We start from the raw sequence: 21,656 nt of genomic DNA, 5'->3' as shown, positions 1-21,656 counted from the left end.
TGTGACCACATAGACAGCAGCCCACCAGGCTCCCCCGTCCCTGGGATTCTCCAGGCAAGAACACTGGAGTGGGTTGCCATTTCCTTCTCCAGTGCATGAAAGTGAAAAGTGAAAGTGAAGTCGCCCAGTCATGTCCGACTCTTCGCTACCCCACGGACTGAAGCCCACCAGGCTCCTCCGTCCATGGGATTTTCCAGGCAAGAGTACTGGAGTGGGGTGCCATCGCCTTCTCTGTTTCACTGTCTATTCAGGGTCATATTTTTCACACTATTGTGCTTTTTGTTAATTTCACTGTATGTGTCGTACTCCAGTGCTGTATATTGTTCCTAAGTGCAGGAAGACTGTGCTGCATCTTACAGAGAAAATATGTGTGTGTTAGAGAATCTTCTTCAGGCCTCAGTTTTGGTGCTATTGGTTGTGATTTCAGTGTTGATGCATCAACAATATATATATTAAACAAGGTGTCTTTAACAGAAGCATACTCAAAAGAATGTTGTGTATTGATGGGTTGATTTTTCTGTATGGTATAAGATAAGGGTTCAACTTCATTCTTTTGCACTTGGAGATCCAGTTTTCCCAATGCCATTTGTTAAAGAGACTATCCTTCCCCTGTTGTGTATTCTTGGCACTCTTGTCAAAAATCAGTTTACTATATATGTATGGGTTTATTTCTGAAGTCTCTTCTGTTCCATTACCCTATATGTCTGTCTGTATGCTGGCGTTATATTGTTTTACTCACTTCAGCTTTGTGACATCTTTTGAAATCAGGAAGTTTGTTGTCTTCAACTTTCATCTTCTTTTTCTGGGTTATTTTGGATCTTCTTTTTCTAGATTATTTTGGTTATCTGGGGTCCTTTGTGGTTCCATATTAATTTTTATTTATTTAAATTGAACTATAGTTGATTTATAATATTAGTTTCAAGTGTTCAGCAAAGTAACTCGGTTATATGTATATGTATATATATCTTTTTTCAGTTATTTTCCATTTTAATTTATTATAAGATATTGAATATAGTTCCCTGCACTATACAGTAAATCCTTATTGTATATATATGGTAATGTGCATGTGTTAATCCCATATTCCTAATTTTTCCCTCCCTCTTTTCGCCTTTGGTAACCATGATTTTTTTTTTTTCTATGTCTGTGAGTCTGTTTCTTTTTTGTAACTAAGTCCATCTGTACTTTTCTTTTAGATTCCACATAGAGCGATATTGCATAATATTTGTCTTTGACTTACTTTCACACTTAGTGTGATAATCTCTAGGTCTATCCGTGTTGCTGCAAATGGCATCTTTCATTCTTTTTATGACTAAATAGTATTCCACTCTATGTAAGTTCCACAACTTCTTTATCCATTCCTCTTGTTAATGGGCATTTATGCTTCTGTGTCTTTGCTATTATACACACTGAGATCTTTTCTTTTCGAATTAGAGTTTTCTTTTCTTTTCGATTTAGTTTTCTCCAGATATATGCCCGGGAGTGAGATTGCTAGATCACATGGTAATTCTGTTTTTAGTTTTTTAAGGAGCCTGCATAACTGTCTTCCATAGTGGCTGTACCAATTTACATTCCCACTGACAGTATATGAGGGTACCCTTATCTCCACACCCTCTCCAACATTTACTATTTGTAGACTTTTTGATGATGGCCACTCTGACCGGTGTGAGGTGATACCTCATTGTGGTTTTTATTTGCATTTCCCTAATAATTAGAGATACTGAGCATCTTTTCATATGCATTTTGGCCACTTGTATGTCATCTTTGGAAAAACGCGTACTTAGGTCTTCTTCCCATTTTATAATTGGATTGTTTGTCTTGTTGATATGGACTTGTCTGAGCTGTTTGTATATTTTGGAAATTAAGCCTTGTCAGTTGCATCATTTGCAAATATTTTCTCCCCGTCCATGGATTACCTTTCCATTTTGTTTATGGCTTCCTTGCTGTGTAAAAGCTTATAAGTTTGATTAGGTCCCATTTGTTTACTTTTGCTTTTGTTTCTATTGCCGTGGGAGACCGACTTAAACATTGCTACAAGTTATGTCAGAGAGTGATTTGTCTACATTCTCTTTTCGGAGTTTTACAGGGTCATGTCTTATATTTAAGTCTTTAAGCCATATTTGGTTTATTTTTGTGAATGATCTGAGTGTTCACACCTCATTGATTTACAATCCATATGAATTTTTGAATTGTTTTTACTACAATTTTGAATTGCTTTACATTGGAACTTTGATAAGGATTGCATTGAATCTGCAGATAGTTTGTTTTTAGTGTATAGAAATGCAAATGATTTTTGTTTCTTGATTTTGTATCCTGCAACGTTCCTGAATTCCTTTGTTAGTTCTAAGTTTTTTTTTTTCCTGGTAGAGTCTTCAGAGTTGTATATGATCATGCCATCTGAAAACAGGGACAGTTTTACTTTTTTCTTTCAAATCTGGTTGCCTTTTCTTTCTAATTGCTAAGGCTAGGACTGCCAGTGCCACGTTGAATGGAAGTTGTGAGACTGGGCATTACTACCTTATTCCTGATCTTAGAGGAAAGCATTCAATTTTTACCTTTGATTATGATGTTAACTGTGGGCTTTTCATGTATAGCCTTTTTTAATGTTGAGATAATTTCTCTCAGTTTCTTGTTTGTTCAAAGTTTTTATCATGAAAAGATGTTGAATTTTATCAAAAGTTTCATGCATCTATTGAGATGATCGTGTAATCTTTAAAAAATCTCTCATTTTGTAATGTGATATATCATTAGTCAATTTTAATATATCAAACCATCCTTGCATCTCAGAGACAAACTGCATTTGGTCATGGTGCATAATGGTAATATTTTTGAGAGAATCCTAAGCATTACATTGTCTTGTAGATTATTACTTGCTGTTGATGGAGAAAGAAATGGCAACCCACTTCAGTATTCTTGCCGGGAGATTTCTATGGACAAAGGAGCCTGGTGGCCTACAGTCCATGGGGTCGCAAAGAGTTGGACACGACTGAGTGACAACACACACTTGCTGTTGGATTTTAAACGTTTTATGTTGCCAAATACCTGTAACCTTGAATTTGAAAGAATTCATTAAAATATTTAGAAGAAAAAAGTCTTACAACTTATTTTAGCTATATTCTTGAAGGCCTCTTGCTTTAAATTCCCAAGGGTCTGTATTTACATGTTATAAGTAAACTTTTCATTTAAATCTATATTAATATTTATATGATGGAAAACAAATTATAAAAATGTAATTTCTGAAATACCTTTTTTGTTCCTTTTGTATTTTGTGTTGTGAATCTGATGCAGTATCTCACTTTCATCAGCACTGTTGAAAGAAGAAGAAAAAATGCCAGTGCTGTCTCCTGAAATCAAATGTGAGCCTTCTAATGTCACCAGAAATACCCTTGGTGGTGGTTTTCTTTTTGAGAGTAGTTGGAGGAAAGCAGTGTTAGAAACACAAAAGATGAGGAAAGGTAACTTCCATATTTACTTATTTTACTTAATAAAATGTAGAAGTTGTGCCTCATTTACGTATTTACATATACCTTTTTACATATACCTTTTTAAGCAGTCAAGAGATGTTAAATAATTTCTGTAACATTTATGTAAGAAGGATAATACCTTAGGCTTATGGAAAAGAGAAATGGAAGCAGATTAGAAATAACTTACTGAAGGCATTTCTGTAAATCACGATAGAAACAAATTCTGAAGACCTAAGCTTGTTACCAGTGTAGTAGTATCTCTGTTGGATCATACTTCTTTTTATGCGTAGTGTTTATTTTTAAATACCTCATGTTGTTTTTTATATTTTAAAAAACCCAAAACTTTAGCAGAACCTTTTTGTATTAATAATTCTAACCAAAATTTTACTTTTTGAGTGAGTTATGTGGAAAGTATCTTATATCTTATAGTTGCTCACTAAAGACTAACCTGAGAACTGTCAAGCTGTATACAAATGTAAAGCTTCCCCCTTAATTTCAAACACAATTGTATTTCCTATTTACCCTGAATTCTGCCTTCCCCTTTATTGATGGAGATATAATTCTTGAAAGCAGCAAAATTCAGACATTTTTGTGTGTTGCTGTGTTTGTCAGTGTTGCCTCTAGTGTCCCAGGAAAGGTGCTCAGAAGACACCAGTGTGTCTGTTCTCCTACCTCCACATCTAATTGCTGAAAAAAGACTCTATGATTTTTGATGAAGAGAAACTAATTTTTTTCCAAAAGAAAAAAATCAAAAGTTGCAAAATAGCATTTTGAGCATATAACTCCAGTCCCATTAAATACTCTTTCTATTTCTGTGCTACATTTACTTAGTAGAGAAAGCTTGAAAAATAATTCTCCAAGTTTAAAAATCATCCAAAACTTTAATCTCTTAATCTGTTTTTTCCACTCACTGTCATCATTTTGAATTTGGTTGTTGTTAACATTTTGACAACCTGTTTTACCAGTGATGTGCAAGGTCAGTCGAAGAAGCCATCTTGATACTTCAGATGTTGCTCTTTATACGTTTGGTGTGGAATTTTGCAGAGAGAAAATTGAAATCAGTGCCTGAAATGGAATTCTTTTCTCTCTCATTGCTAGCTCAGATAATCCTATATTTGTGCCTCTTGATTATCACACAAAAGTAGGAAGAAGGAAAGATTTAAAGTACCAGATACTGTAAGACTCTTGAAAGTGTTTTTAAACTCTTTAAAAACTAATTTTTATTAAATAAATTTAATAATTTCATAAATTTAAATAAATTAATTTGCTTTATAATTTTGTGTTATTTTCTACTGTACAGCAGAATGAATCAGCTATACATATCCATACATCTCCTCCCTTTTAGACATCCTTCCCATTCCAGTCGCCGCAGTGCACTAAGTAGAGTTCCCTGTGCTCTACACTATGTTTTCATTAGTTGTTTATTCTATGCTATGCTAAGTCACTTCAGTCGTGTCCGACTCTGTGCGACCCCATAGACGGCAGCCCACCAGGCTCCCCCTAGGGTATATGTGTCAATCCCAATCTCCCAACTGCTCCCACCCGCATGTTCCCCCTTGGTATCCGTATATTTGTTCTCTGTGTCTGTGTCTCTGTTTTGCAAATAAGATCATCTATACCACTTTTCTAGATTCCACGTACATATGTTCATATATGATATTTTTCTTTTCCTGACTTCACTCTGTATAGAGTCTCTAGGTCCATCCACATCTCTACAAATGACTGTTTTGTTCCTTTTAATGGCTGAGTTCCTTTTTATGCCATATAAAGGAATGTATAGCTGATTCCTTTTATGGCTGATGGACATTTAGGTTGCTTTAATGTCCTGACTATATACTGCTATGAGTATTGGGGTTCATTGTATCTTTTTGAATTATGGTTTTCTCTGGTTATGTGCCCAGTAGGGTGATTGCTGGTTCTTTTTTTAAGTTTTTTAAGGAAGCGCCATACTGTTTTCCATAGAGGCTGTATCAGTTTATACTCTCACCAACAGTGTAAGAGAGTTCCCTTTTCTCGATGACTTCTCCAGCATTTTTTGTTTGTAGATTTTTTGATGGCCTTCTGTGTGAGGTGATTCCTCATTGTAATTTTGATTTGCATTTCTCTAATAATTAATGGTGTTGAGCATCTACTCATGTGTTTGTTGGCCATCTGTAGGTCTTCTTTGGAGAATAAGCTGTTTTTCCATGTGAAGGTATCTAATGTTCTGGGAATTCTGGTTGACCAAAATAATGAAGGCAGAGGACAGTGATGACTCTGGGAGATCTGTGAAGCTCTCCTTCCTTCTTCTAGTATTTAGCCCCATAATGAGCTCTTCTCTACTGTCCCTATTCTAGGAATTGAAAGATATTCTCTTGGAAAAGATGTTAGCTCAATTACAGTAGCTTAATTTTATTTTCTTAATGACTGATTTAGTGTAAAAGAAGTTATATACATTTAATCAAGAAATAATACAGATGGTTATAATACTATTTTAAATTAGAATACACCACAGCATTTGGTCTAGAAGAATTCAAAGAATGTGTCAAAATGCCATATTTACCAGGATTGCAAAATTGCCAAAAGAGTGTAAGTTCCACTCCACTAGAGTTTCGTAGAAGACTCCTGCATGCTGATACCGAGATGCCTCCTGTCAGGTAGGTTATTTCTACTTGATTTTCTTTTGTTGAATATTTATTTGAAGTAACACTAGTGAATACAGAGATTTTTCTGGCTAGTGAATCTAACTCTTTCTTGACAACTTTTTTTTTTGCATAAGGGATTTAATTTTTTAAAATCTCAATTAGCAATTTTTATTCAGTTTGACCAGTAGGTACTTTTTTCTGTTTTCAAGTAACATTGCCAGAAAGAATTTAAGAACTAACTTTAAAAAAAAAAAAAAAAAAAAACAACTTTTATTGCTCTAGCATAGATTGCTCATGAGAATATTGAAAGTTTTAGCAATATAAATAAACAAGGTCTCTACAATAGGAACCAGCTTCTGTACCCTAAATAGAGAACCTTGTTTCATTTCTAGTTTGATTGAAGTGGTGTGAGGGGAAATTCTGAATGAGAATTCAGCCTAATGAAGAGCTTGTATTGCCATCAGATGAAATGAGTTTGTCAACCAGAAAAGTCCCACTGACTTTGAATTCTGGCATTTAAAAACATTATTATGGATACCTTTCCTTCTACAAATCAGATAGCATTAAAAGAAAACTTCTTTCTCCAAAGGGACCTAAAAATTAGTAAGATAGTCTCATACCCCATTTGGTTCCTGCTTTTATTTATTTTTTCATGAAGTATGTGTTGAATGTGTAGTACTCATTCACTTTGCCAGCCTAAAAAAGATGAAGCATTTTCTTTTGTTGGATATTTATTTGTAGTAACACTGCTGAATGTAGAGGTTTTTCTGCCTAATGAATATAATTCTTTCTTGCCAGTTACTCTCTTTAGTGGAAAATGCAGATTTTCATATTTTCTCCTGCTGTAGGGAGCTTTAAAGATATCTAGTTATACATGGCACACACATAATTGGAATTTTAGAATATATATCTAGAATATATATAAGTTTTCAACTAGTGTTATTGGTCTTGTTAATTACTCTTGAAGTAAATTTTTATAATATAAAGAACTAGAATATACTAAAAATGAAAAGTTATAGTTTATATCTGAATTATGAAAATAAATAATTTGAATTTTGTAGAAAATCTGGAGAAAAAAATAAAAACAATTATTTGATAGCTTACCCATTTTAACATACCCATTTTTATTCTTAGAGCTTCTCTTCTATCATCCTCTATTTTCATGGATTTTTATTTGAGTTGTGATTTTAGTATAATTCCAATTTTTTATTCTGGCCCTTTTTACTTAATATTACATGTGTACAGTTTTTCCATATTACTACATAATCTTCAAACAGTCCTTACTGGCCACATTATAAAATATTTCATTGTTAGATTCATAGTTTATTTAATTTTATTTAATTTTCCTGTCATTGCTTTGACTTTTTTCACTTTGTAAATGACACCATAAATGAACAATAACACACATAAAGCTTTTGCCATTGTTTTTAATATCATCTGAGGACAGACTGTCAAGCTATAAAATATAAAAACCAAAATCATTCTTTCTGAAGTGAGGTTATAATGAAATAAGGCAGATAGTGAAGGACAGGGAAGCCTGGCATGCTGTAGTCCATGGGGTCACCAAGAGTTGAATGCAACTTAGCCTGAACAAATGCAGAATCAGAGAGGGTAGAAGAGAGACAGTGAGTTGCTAGTGGAGCAGATGGTAGCAGTTAAAGAGGATGGATGGCGGGGATGTAGAAAGAAGAGAGACCATTGAAAACATGCATGTGAAAGCTACTGAAGGACAGTGAGTTTCTTTTATTATCAAGATACCTGTTTCCCTGACACTCAGCTCACCCTTTGAGTAAAAGTGTGTAGGGCTGCACACTTGGCCTTGTCTCAGTACAGACCAGTCTTCTTTCAATCACATGACCATCTTAAAGAAACTGCAAACCCAGAAAGCATCCCCTGAATTAACCCATTTGATTTTTAGATTTTAAGTCTTCATTTGGCTTCCTACCTTTTTCATCGGATTTCAGTTCATTATTTTTTTCATTTACAATTTGGCTGTATGTGAAATGATTTCTTAATATTTTACATTAACTTGAGTGTGAATTTACTTACTTTAATGAAGAATAATTTGAATATATACATTCATGTTATGACAAGTGTTCTTCAGACACAGAATGGAAGAGTGGTGGCTAAGAACCATGCTGTTTACGAAGTGCTTCAGATCAGATCAGATCAGATCAGTCACTCAGACGTGTCCGACTCTTTGCGACCCCATGAATCGCAGCACACCAGGCCTCCCTGTCCATCACCAACTCCCGGAGTTCACTCAGACTCATGTCCATCGAGTCAGTGATGCCATCCAGCCATCTCATCCTCTGTCGTCCCCTTCTCCTCTTGCCCCCAGTCCCTCTCAGCATCAGAGTCTTCCAATGAGTCAATTCTTCGCATGAGGTGGCCAAAGTACTGGAGTTTCAGCTTTAGCATCATTCCTTCCAAAGAAATCCCAGGGCTGATCTTCAGAATGGACTGGTTGGATCTCCTTGCAGTCCAAGGGACTCTCAAGAGTCTTCTCCAACACCACAGTTCAAAAGCATCAATTCTTCGGCACTCAGCCTTCTTCACAGTCCAACTCTCACATCCATACATGACCACAGGAAAAACCATAGCCTTGACTAGACACACCTTTGTTGGCAAAGTAATGTCTCTGGTTTTGAATATGCTATCTAGGTTGGTCATAACTTTGCTTCCAAGGAGTAAGCGTCTTTTAATTTCATGGCTGCAATCACCATCTGCAGTGATTTTGGAGCCCAGAAAAATAAAGTCTGACACTGTTTCCACTGTTTCCCCATCTATTTCCAATGAAGTGATGGGACCGGATGCCATGATCTTCGTTTTCTGAATGTTGAGCTTTAAGCCAACTTTTTCACTCTCCACTTTCACTTTCATCAAGAGGCTTTTTCATTCCTCTTCACTTTCTGCCATAAGGGTGGTGTCATCTGCATATCTGAGGTTATTGATATTTCTCCCGGCGATCTTGATTCCAGCTTGTGTTTCTTCCAGCCCAGCGTTTGTGCTTGGTGGACGTAAATATTATTTCTTTTTCCTGTGTCTTTATTTTAGCCATTCTACTGAGAACATATCAAGTTGCCTACAAGTATTTTATTCTCCTCTACATATTGCACAACGCCCTGTGAAAGGACAGTCTTGGCAAAGCAGGAAAGTACTCATTTTTGTCTGTCTTGTATACAATCCCTTACCCTTTAAAAAAAAAAAAATCTCTGTATATATGGATATTTGATTTTATACTCTGATAAAAGTTTAATGTGTTTTTAATGTGTTTTTAAGTTTCTTTAGTGATAAAATTTTTCAGTGAACTGCAAGATGATGTATTGTGGTAATGTAATTGAAAATAGTCCTAGAGGTGAAGTGCATTTAAAAGTTACAGTTGACTATTCTGCATATGATATGATAAACTGCCATCAGCTGTCATACTAGCAGACCTGAAGCAATGATTTGTAAGTTTAATTCCATTAAATTAATATTATGAAACTGACACAATATGACCTCTCAACTCACCAGTGTTATCTTTAAAAGTTCTATGCAGCCAAGCACAAGATATTTGTTCTGATATTTGATACTGTTTTTTTAAAAATGTATGTTCTGTGTTTTTTGAGGACGTGACGCTAGTGGTAAAGAGCCCATCTGCCAAGGCAGGAGATGTAGGAGACGCAGGTTCGATCCCTAGGTCAGGAAGATCCCCTGGAGAAGGGCATGGCAACCCACTCCAGTGTTCTTGCCTGGAGAATCTCCATGGATAGAGAAGCCTGGTGGGCTGTAGTCCATAGGGTCGCAAAGAATCAGACACAACTGAAGCGACTTAGCACAGGCATGCACAAAGCCCTTCACACTAAGAAGATTAATCATAGAATTTCAATTGTCTCTCAGAAGGTGCAAGAGAATCTGAGGAGTATCTTTTTTTTTTTTTTTTCTGAGGAGTATCCTTAGGGACCACTAAAAGCTTATTACATAGCAATCAGTAAGGCTGGTCTTGAGTTCCAACCTCAGTGTAAATACTAGGTATACTTACCTCAACTGTACCCATATTTGATGTCTAGGAGAGGTGATGTTGCCATGGTAATAAGTTGCTCCGATACCTCCAAGCAGCCATGTAGGCTGACTTTGTTTAGTGTATTACATGGATTAAGAATGAATATATGTTTTGATTGGATAGAGGGGAAAAAAGTTATAGCTGGTTTGTAAGTTTAGTGTACTTACAAGAAATTTGGAATGCTTATGAGTTATCTTACCTACGGCCAATTTGATCATGATGTATTTCCTCTAATAACTTACTCATTATCTAGGTTATTTGTAGGAATAGAAGTTGATTATGACAAAATTCCAATTGTGGTAATTAATAGGTAAAAAGAGCACAAATAACTGATAGTTGGTATCTGGCTTAAAAAGAGTGAAAAGGCTGGCTTAAAACTCAACATTCAAAAAACATTGCATCCAGTCCCATCACTTCATGGCAAATAGATGGGGAAACAATGGAAACAGTGAGAGACTTTATTTTCTTGGGCTCCAAAATCACTGCAAATGGTGACTGCAGCCATGTAATTAAAAGATGCTTGCTCCTTGGAAAAAAAGCTATGACCAACCTAGACAGCATATTAAAAAGCAGAGACATTACTTTGCTGACCAAGTTCTGTCTAGTCAAAGTTATGGTTTTTCCAGTAGTCATGTATGGATGTGAGAGTTGGACCATGAAGTAAGCTGAGTGCTGAAGAATTGATGCTTTTGAACTGTGGTGATGGAGAAGACTTCTGAGAGTCCCTTGGACTGCAAGGAGATCCTAAAGGAAATCAGTCCTGAATATTCATTGGAAGAACTGATGCTGAAGCTGAAGCTCTGATCCTTTGACCACCTGATATGAAGAACTGACTCATGGGAAAAGACCCTGATGCTGGGAAAGATTGAAGGCAGGAGGAGGAGGGAATGACAGAGGATGAGATGGTTGGATGGTATCACCACACGATGGACATGAGTTTGAGCAAGCTCCAGGAGTTGGTGATGGACAGGGAAGCCTGACGTGCTGCAGTCCATGGGGTCGCAAAGAGTTGACTGAGCGACTGAACTGAACTGAACTGGTATCTGGCATATCTAAATATTATGCTAATTAATCTTAAGTCCCTTCCTCTAGCATTCCCTGAATCATGATTAGTTATAAGTTCAGATAAAGGTGGGAAAAGGATGACATAGCACTCACCCGTTGGTAAAATTTGTTAGCAAAAACCAAGATACTGAGTTGGTTCATATCTGCCTCTGATGTGGTTATTTGTGATGGAAGGAGTTTCCTTCCTTTAATGTTTATTTAATTTTTATATGATGTCCTTCAACAAGTGAATTTCACTGAAAGCAAGCTTCTTGTCTCAAAGTATTTTAAAAAATTAATGTACCCTGGATTTATATAAAGTGAATTTATGAAAATATATAATTTTAGGTTAAAGAAGACTAAGCCCACATGTACTGTGACACCACTTCAGGAGAAATCAAAAGGTAAGCTGGATCATCTTTTTCTCCTACGACTTGTCTTATGAAGGGTGTGAAAATACTTATCTTTTTTAAAACTTCCTTTCTTTCCACTGACTTAATTGTCTTTGTTTTGTCAATTTTTCTTTTAAGCTGTGCTTGTTTTATCAACTTAAGTGCATGTTGTGTTCACTATATACATGCCTTTATCATGTCATGTTGGAAGATGGAGCGAATAAACAGTACCTCTCAAAATGAGGAGGCACCTTGAGACCGAAAACCAAGGCAGACAGTGCCATTGAATCAATGGATCAGCTTATTATATGGTGACTTATTCACAGGGTGGGAGTTCCAGGGTGAACGACGACTGGAAACATCTGTAGCTGCACTCTGCATTACCGAGTGGCCGTTGGACAAATTTATAGTTAACCTAGCGTATGGGGGTATATGCTTAGAAACAGGAAGAACATTCCTAAGTCAAGATTTATGAATGGGTAACTATTCTCATGGGTGTCAGGAATATGTCAGGGAAGGTCTTCATCATTGTTTGGAGACCACCTGGTCCTTATGATTTGTTGTTGTTTAGTCACTAAGTCGTGTCTGATTCTTGCAGCCCCATGGACTGTACCCCGCCAGGCAATATGGAAAACAGTATGGAGGTTCCTCAAAAAAATTAAAAATAAAGCTACCATGTAATCCATCAATCTCAGTACTGGATATATTTCCAAAAGAAATGAAATCCATATCTCAAAGAGATCTGAACTCACATATTCACTGCAGCATTATTCACAACAGCCAGGATATGGAAACAACCTAGGTGTCCATTGACAGATAAATGGATAAAGAAGATGCAGTGTATATATATATACCCAATGGAATATTACTTTGACATAAAAAAATAAGGAAATCCTACCTTTGTAACAGTGTGGATGAACCCAGAACACTTTATACAAGTGAAATAAGTCAGATAGAGAAAGACAAATACCGCATGGTATCACTTATATGTAGAATTTTTTAAAATGTCAAACAGAGACAGGGTAGAATAGTGGTTATCAGTGAGTGGGGACTGAGGAAAACGGGGAGCTGTTTTGGAGATATAATGTACAGCATGGTGACTGAAGTTAGTAATACTATATGGTGTATTGAAGTTTGCTGAGCAAGTAGAATTTTAAGTGTTCTCATCTCCTCTGCTCCTCAAAAAGGTAAACAAGTAAGATGATTGATGTGTTAACTAACTTAATTATGATAATCATTTTACAATGTATATGTATATCAAGTCATCAGTGAGTGAGTGAGTGAGTGAGTGAGAGTTGCTCAGTGTTTGACTCACTGCGACCCTATGGACCATAGTCTGCCAGGCTCCTCAGTTTGTGGAATTCTCCAGGCAAGAATGCTAGAGTGGGTTGCCATTTCCTTCTTCAGGGGATCTTCCCAACCCAGGGATCGAACCCAGGTCTCCTGCATTGTAGGCGGTTTCTTTACTGTCTTACCAGGGAAGCAAGTCATTAGTGGTATATTTTAAACATACACAATTTGTATCATATATGCCTCAATAAAATTGGTAAAATATGGAAAACTATATTATAGGATTAGTAAAATGAAAGATAGAGCATTATGAAAGTACCCAATTAAAGTGAAGAGAGAAAGATAATACAGAACAGAATATGCAAAGACAATATGTGATAAGATAAAACTACTTTACACATGTATAATTCTAATTCCAGATTAAGAGGAGCAAGAGAAAGTGAGACAAGCAGTATTTACTTACTGGCTGAGAATTTCCCAAATTGACTGAAAAATACCAAACAATGGATACAAAAATTCTATGAACCTCCAGCAGAATAGCAACAAAGAAAATCATAGTTAGTCACATTATAGTAAAAAGGCTAAATATTAAAAAAAAAAAAGAAAAAAGATAAGTTCTCTTCCGCAGAGCAATGGTAAGACATACAACTGACTTTCCAATGGAGACAATGGAAGCAAGAAGACAAAGCAGTGGTATTTTCAAGTGCTGAATGACAGTAACTGCCAAACTCAATTTGAATATACAATGAAAATATCCTTAAAAGTAAAAACAAAATAAAGACATTATTATTCAAATGGAAGTTGAAAGATTTAATTGTCAGTAGAGCTACACTAAAAGAAATATTAAAGAAATAATGATACAAGAGGAAAGCATGACAACTTGTAAAGGAAAGAGAAGCAGTAGCAGTAGGATTATCTTAAGAAGTTTAAAATATATGTAGAAATGAAATACAGTAATACCACAGAAGTGGGATGGGGCATACATGGAGTTAAAATGTTGTAAGCTCCTTGCATTATTTGAAATATAGTAATTAAGTTAAAGTAGATTGTAGGGACTTCCCCTTGGTGGTCCAATGGTTAAGACTCTATGCTTCCTGATTGGGGAGAAGATCCCACACACCACATAGCACAACCAAGAAATAAAATTTCTTTTAAAAAGTCAATTGTAATATGTCAAAGAGGTATGATAAAATCTGTATGATAACCACTAAAAGAAAAGGATACAAGTAACAAGATTATAGGGAAATAGAAAAGTAAAAAATATTTAATCATCTCAAAGCAAGAAAAGAGGAAAAAAAGAAATATGAAATAGGACAAATAGAAAACAACTAGTAATATTAAAATTAAACATGCAATAAATACATTGGATATAAGTGGACTAAATATTTCAGCTAAAAACAAAACCCATCAGACTAATAAAAATAATTATATGCTGGTTATAAGAAGTGAAGTGAAGTGAAGTGAAAGTCGCTCAGTCATGTCTGACTCTTTGCGATCCCATGGACTATAGAGTCCATAGAATTCTCCAGGCCAGAATACTGGAGTGGATAGCCTTTCCTTTTTCTCCAGGGGATTTTCTCAACCCAGGTTATAAGAAGCACACCTTAAAAGGGCAGGAAAGATCGAAAATAAAAGGATAGAAAAATATAAACCATGTAAATGGTAATTAAAATAAAGCTTGTTATAGCTACACTAACATCAAACAAAATAAACTTCAAAGCAGGAAGTATTATGCACAGTAGAGTGATATTTCATAGTAACAGAAGGATTAATACAACAGAAAGATTTAACCATCCTAAATTTGTATGCTCTATTAACATAAAATACACAAAGATCAAAGGAATATAATGAAAAGGAAAGTAGACATTATAGGAGATTTTTAAACAAATATCAAATAAGACTGCAGTGGAATTAAACTAGAAATCAGTAATTAAAAATAATTATAAAATCCCACAGAGGTTTGGGTATTAAGAAATGTACTTTTAAGTAACTTGTGAGTCAAAGGAGAAATACAGTGGAATTTACATATTAGTTTGAACTGAAGGATGATGAAAATATGATACGTCAAAACTCCTCAGGTACAGTAAAAACATAGCTTTTAGGGAAACTTAAAGCATGAAGTACCTGTATTAGAAAAGATGAAAGGCTTAATAAGCAATGATTTTAATATTAATCTCAAGAATTTAACAAAAGAACAGCATATTAAATTCAAAGAAAATGAAAAAGTAATCAAGAGCAAAAATCAACAAAGTAGAAAACAAATATTCAATCAGGAAAAATCAACAAGAGCCAAATGTTAGTTTTTTAAAAACATGAATAAAATTGATAAATGTCTAGCAAGACTGACAGGAGAGAGAGATTATCAGTATCATATAAAAAAAAAGAAACCACAACCTAGCAGAATTGGCACTGGTAAATTCTTCCAGCATTTATATATTTATTTTTAATTGGAGGATAATTGCTTTACAACTGTTGTGTTGATTTCTGCCATACAGCAACACAAATCAGTCATAAGTCTACGCATATCCCCTCCCTCTGGAGCCTCTTTCCCACCCACCCCTCATCCCACCCTTCTGGGTTGAGCTCCCTGTGCTATATCGCAGCTTCCCACTGGTCACCTGCTTTACACAAGGTAATGCATGTATGTTGATGCTGCTTTCTGTCTGTCCCACCCTCTCCTTTCCCCGCTGTGTCCTCTAGTCCTTCCCCTGCACCTGCATCTCTATTCCTGCCTGCAAATAGGTTCATCAGTACCATTCTTCTAGATTCCACATATGTTATGTGTTAATATCCGATATTCGTTTTTCTCTTTCTGACTTACTTCACTCTGTATAACAGGCTCTAGGTTCATCCACCTCAGTTCAGCTGACTCACATTCATTCCTTCTTATGGCTGAGAAATATTCCATTGTATATATGTATCATAACTTCTTTATCCAACATTCAATTTTAAAAAGCTGTGTGATATAAATAATTCCAGAAAATAGGAAAAGAAGGAACACTTGAATACCCATTTTATCAGGTCACTAACCTTGATTCTAAAACCTAGCTTTGACCTTATAAGAAACTTACAATTATAGACCAATTTTTCTTAAGAAAATAGAAATAAAAATTCTAAACAAGACTTATCAATTCAAATTCAGTGATATATAAGAAGGATAATGCAACATACCATGTCAGATTTATCTAAGAAATGTGAGATTGATTTAACATTAGAAAAGCAATTGATGTCTATCATCTTGTTAATAGAATAAAGGAGAAACTGCATATGTTCTCTTTAATAATTGTAAAAGATATTTTAATAGGATTCAATATTCATGATTAAAAATATTTTTAGCAAACTATGAGTAGAAGGGAACTTTCTTAATTTGATAAAGATGGTCTTTAAAAAACCTACAGTAAACAGTACACTCAAACAACTAATGGGTCAAAGAAGAAGTCACAAGGGAATTTTGAAATATCTGGGAACAAATAAAAATTTAAAAATGCAACATACCTATAGATTGCAGCAAAAGCAATGTGCTGAGTGAAATTTATAGTGGCAAACACATTAAAAAAAAAAAGGATCTTGAGTGAACCACATAAACTTACACCTCAAGGAATTAGAAAAAGAAGAATAAATTAAGCCCAAACTTAGCAGAAGGAAGAAAATAATAAACATTAGAGAAAAGACAAATGAGCTTCCTTGGTGACTCAGTGACAAGAATCTGCCTGCATTGCAGGAGATGCAGGATCAATCCCTGGGTTGGGAAGATCCCCTGGAGAAGGAAGTGGCAACTTATTCCAGTGTTCTTGCCTGGGAAATCCCATGAACAGAGGAGCCTGGTGGGCTACAGTCCATGGGGTTGCAACAGAGTGGGACATGACTCAGTGACTAAACAGCAAAAACAACAAAGTGAAACAGAACAGAAAACAAATCAACAGGACCAAGACTCAATTTTTAGAAAAGATAAAGTTGACAAATCCTCGGTTACACTAGAAAAAAACAGAGAAGACACAAATAGTTAAAATTCGGAATTAAAGAGGAGACATCATAACTGATTACAGAAATAAAAAGGATTATAAGAAGCTACTGTGAACAATTATGTCAACAAATTGGGGAACCTAGAAAAAAATGGGTAAGTTCATAGAAACGTACAGCCTACCCAGACTGAATCATGAACAAGGGACAGGCTGTGCAGAGCTGTAGTAGAACTATTGAGGAGATTGAAGCAGTTATCAAATACATCCCACAAAAACAGTAAGTCCAGAAGTCTAGGATAAGAGGACTATAGTTTTAAAATTTGCACATTTGCTCATATCGTATTGGTTCACACTCACTAACAAAGCTATACTTAGCTCTAAAGCAAGCTGAGAAAGGTAATCTCTCCCTTTTAGCTGGCCTTGTCCTCAGCTAAAATTCTGTTTTGGAAAGAGTAAAAAGTTTTGAAAAGATCATTAGTAGTCTGCCATAATTCTTTTACGATTAAAATTTATAGCTTTCTCTTGCAGATATTTGGAAATGTAGTTAATTTTTACAATTTAATCTTCCAGTCATCCACCTTGATAAAGTCTCTTGTTATTTCTTGATTTATGTTTTATATTGTGTATATATATTAATATATGAAATATATAATTTTTTAGTTCTTTGTGTAGATTACCATATGTGAATGATGTCAGTTTTATTCTTTCTTTCCAAAGGTTTTTCCTACCCCCCACCCAAGCTTTCATTTCTCTAATTTTACTAAGCTGACTGGGACCACCAATACAGTGGTGGATAGAAATGAAAAATAGGCATCTTTGACTTGTTTCTGATTTTAAAGGAAACTCCCTCAATGTTTTCTCATAAAGAATGATGTGTAGTGTATGTTTTGCGTAGATATCCTTTATCAAGATAAAGAAATTCTCTTTAATTTGCTCAGAGTTTTTTATTTTAAAAACAAATGAAAGTTTAATTTTATCAAACATTTTCTTCTGAATTGATTGAAATGATCTTGTGATATTCTGTTTAATTTTCTAATGTGAAAAATGACATTTGTAGATTTTTTTTTAATGTTCAGCCAGTTTTACATCCCTGGGATACTCACATTTAAGGCATAATTCATTATCATTTTGTGTACTACCATATTTAACATTTTGCTAGGTTTTTAAAATCTATCTTAATGAGTGAGACTACCACTAATTTTCTCTTTGCCTGAATTCAGTGTCAAGATTATAATGCCTTCAAGAAATAAACTGGGGAGTATTCTGCTTTTTCTTTTCTCTGAAGGATATGACCTAAAATTGGAATGACTTCTACCTTGAAAGTCTGATAGAGTTCATTTGTAAAATTATTTGGATCACTTGTTTTCTTTAGAGGAATTTTTTAATATTAATTCAATCATTTTAATTTTAGGACTCTTAAGGCATTGTAATTCTCCTTCCATCAATTTTGGTAAGTTATATTTTCTAGAATTTTGCAGTTTTGTCTACATTTTCAAATTTATTGGCATGAAGTTTAGTTTTTGTTCCATCTGTACTTCTCCTAATATTAGTTATTTAGGTCTTCTGTTTTTTTTCTTAATTAATTGAACCAGAGAATTTCCCTTTTTTATTAGTTTTTTCAAGGAAGAATTTTTATCTTTAAAAAAATTTTTCTTTTTGTAAGTTTGTTTTCTACTTCATTGAATTTTCTTTCCTGTATTACATCTTTCTTCCATATTCTTTTGGAGAAGGAAATGGCAACCCACTCCAGTATTCTTGCCTGGAAAACTTCATGGCCAGAAGAGCCTGGTGGGCTATAATCCACAGGCTCGAAAAGAGTCACCCGCCACCGAGCGACTAAGCACATCCATATTCTTTGGGTTGTTCTTTTCCTAATGTATGTCTTATATTGAGCTTATTAATTTCAATCTTCTTTTCTAAAACAGGAATTTTAAGGTATAAACCTTTCTATGTACAACTTTTGCTACATCACACAAGTTTTGTAATTTTTCTTTATCAGTTAGTTATAAGTATTTTTAATGTTTATTACAGTTTATTTTTGATGAGTGAATAGTTTAGAATGTGTATATATTTCTAAATATTTGAGAATCTTAGAATTTATTGTTAGTTTCCAATTTAATTGCATTGGTCTGTATGATACCAGTTCTTTGAATTGTTTTGAGGTTTGCTTAATGCTTGCTCAGTGCTCAGTCTCTCAGTTGTGTCCGGCTCTTTTTGACCCCATGGACTGTAGCCCTGTTTTCTCCTCTGTCCATGGGATTTTCCAGGAAAGAATACTGCAGTGGATTGTCATTTCCTTCTCCAATAATTCTTAGAATCTACTTTTTGCAGCCAGAGACTCTAAGTGTCCAGTTCATTGTACTGCTAAGAACTGGAATCCTGCTCAGCTCTTCCCCTCTACTCTTTCTCTGAAATTTCCACTCTAATTACACACTGAAATAAAACAAACAAAAATACCAACTGCATTGGAGAACTGAAGACAGTTTTTATTTTTGGCACTTGAAACTGCAGTTAAATAATAGTATTTTAAAGAAATATGGATCAGTCTATTACTATTAAAGCCTTGTATGTTTCTAAATAGAAGAATTTATACATATTACATAGGAACTTTGAATGATGGATCTTGATTTAAATCCTGCCTCTAACAATTTCTAAACTCTTTTTTAAATCTGTAATCCAAGACAGTACTAGTTACTGACTTCATAGTATTGATGTGTAGATGATATAGATGAAAAATACTTGACATACAAGAGATCATTCAATTAATGTTATCTATTATTATTGTTATTATTCTCCTTCTATAATAGAAACTTCATTATTGCTGTTTCAGTGAGTGACTTATTTTATAACTTTACTGTTTTACTTCACTTAACATTTATGAGAAATGGTTTTATTTGGAGATGATAACAAACTCTGATTTAGTTTTATATCATTAAATACCGGCATTGAGCATTTTTGAGTTCAATATTTTTTGGATGACTTGTCATCCCTGTGGCTCAGGCGGTGAAGAATCAGCCTGCAGTGCAGGAGACCCAGGTTCGATTCCTGGGTCAGGAAGATCCTGTGGAGAAGGGAATGGCAACCCACTCCAGTATTCTTGCCTGGAGAATCCTCATGGACAGAAGATCCTGGCAGGCTACAGTCCATGGGGTCACAAAGAGCTGGACAGGACTGAACGACTGAATGCTTTCACTTTGCCATTCCACTCACTTAGAAACTTAAGTGGCTTTCATCTCTACTTCAAAGAATGTGTTATATGAAGAACTGATGTTGCTGCTGCTAAGTCGCTTCAGTCGTGTCCGACTCTGTGTGACCCCATAGACAGCAGCCTAGCGGTGTTTAATGGTCATTTGAGGAAAAGATATTTCATTTGTACTCTAAAGAGAGTATCGTTCATGTGTGCTTAATTCAATTGTAATAAGTGTTTTTTGTTTGTTGTTTGTTTACAGGTTCTGGCTTCAGCGATCCTCTCGCTGGAGCATCATCTCAGTACTTACAAAGACTTTCCAACATGGCCGTTTTGGAGTATGACACCATTCGTCAAGAAACAAGCAAAAAATCTAAAAAGAGCAAGAAACGAGAGCTTCGAGACTGCTGATTATCATACACTATGATGCTTTCTTCACTGACTTTTAAAGTTTATATTTTTCCTTTCTTTTCTTTTTTGATATGTGATATGATGTGCAATGATTTACATAAAAATGGAAATGTAAATAGGAAATAAATGTTTTCTGTTATATATGAAATATATTGTATTTTGTTAGTCTCACAGAGACACTAAGATAATTATTTTTATAGTTGATACACATAAGCATAAGAAAAATTTTAGTATGTCAATTTTATGCACATCAGTTACACCTTTGGATTCTATTTGATAAATGCTTTTTGAGTGTCTGTCTGTACGATGAGCTTTGCTAGAAGCTGCAACAGATACAAGAGTGAGTCTTTGTTTTGGGGGTTAGAAAGCACCCAGTGAGAGCCTCAACTTGTCCCTGCTTGAGTTTGGAAGCAGTTTTGAGATAAGTATTCAAGCAGATGAAAATGAGAATATTCGCTTTGTTTGCTGATAAAACTTGGAAAGGAAATGCTGCCTGAGATGTACGGCGGCAGTGGATTTCCTAACACTGAACATGAGAATTGAGCAAATGCACATCAGGTATCGCTGATGTGCGACAACCTCAGGCTCACCTGCTCAGTCAGGCCTTTACTGCCAGGCAGAACAAGGCATCGCTCCTGCATACATAAGGCATCCCTGAAAGGAAAGGGGATGGAAGAGAGACCCGCTGTACCTCTGTCGGGAGGAGGAAGGTCTAGGTCGAGAGGAGAAAACCTTCCTCAAGATAGCCTGAGGAAGGACTTGCCTGGCAGTCCAGTGGTTAAGACTTGACTTTTCAATGCAGGGGTGCTGGTTCAGTCCCCTGGAAATTTTTTCTTTCATTGCATCTTTGAGTATTCACTCTTTCTGTCCCATATTTTTGAATTCTCTACTTCAGGAACACCAAATATGCTTGAGATCATCTTTATCTGTTTTAAATATCTGGAGTACTAGAAACTTAAGATTTGTCAATATTTTTCTCTTTATTTTCCGATTAATCTGTGGGACTTTTTTCTCACCCAGCTGTGCTGGCCATTGATGATTTTAGCGTTTCTTTCAGGTCAAGAATTCGCCACTGTGTCCGGCAAGATGAGGGTATTATTTTCCCTTTCACAGACAGAGAAATTGTGATTTAATAACTTACCCAAGTTCCCAGAGCTCTCAGGTTCCACAGCCTGTATTTGAACCTGCGCTGTCCTGAATCCCATGTCCCTGCTTTCTCCATCACAGTACAGCTTCTTTG

The 21,656-nt window shown here is 35.3% G+C and overlaps 1 protein-coding gene across 9 annotated transcripts in view; it reads left to right on the top strand.

Moving 5' to 3' along the window:
* C14H8orf89 (chromosome 14 C8orf89 homolog) overlaps positions 1-20,564 on the top strand; it is a 30,627-nt gene extending 10,063 nt beyond the window's left edge. For 3 of the 9 annotated variants that reach the window (XM_070802690.1, XM_070802688.1, XM_070802689.1), the window contains 6 exons: positions 3,286-3,452; positions 5,944-6,097; positions 9,143-9,239; positions 11,524-11,578; positions 18,230-18,268; positions 20,268-20,564. In XM_070802690.1, the coding sequence (XP_070658791.1) occupies positions 3,326-3,452; positions 5,944-6,097; positions 9,143-9,239; positions 11,524-11,578; positions 18,230-18,268; positions 20,268-20,416 (621 nt within the window). In that variant the 5' untranslated portion in view covers positions 3,286-3,325 and the 3' untranslated portion in view covers positions 20,417-20,564. Of the gene's footprint in view, positions 1-3,285; positions 3,453-5,943; positions 6,098-9,142; positions 9,240-11,522; positions 11,579-18,229; positions 18,269-20,267 lie in introns of all 9 variants that reach the window. The other 6 variants (XM_070802693.1, XM_070802691.1, XM_070802692.1 and 3 more) reach the window with 6 other exon arrangements.
* The last annotated feature ends 1,092 nt before the right edge of the window (positions 20,565-21,656 follow it).

This window comes from Bos indicus, chromosome 14, assembly GCF_029378745.1.
Source record: "Bos indicus isolate NIAB-ARS_2022 breed Sahiwal x Tharparkar chromosome 14, NIAB-ARS_B.indTharparkar_mat_pri_1.0, whole genome shotgun sequence".
In the NCBI taxonomy this organism is placed as follows: Eukaryota; Metazoa; Chordata; class Mammalia; order Artiodactyla; family Bovidae; genus Bos; species Bos indicus.
The sequence above is the reverse complement of the archived record's forward strand: the minus strand, read 5'-3'. Positions and strand labels throughout refer to the sequence as shown.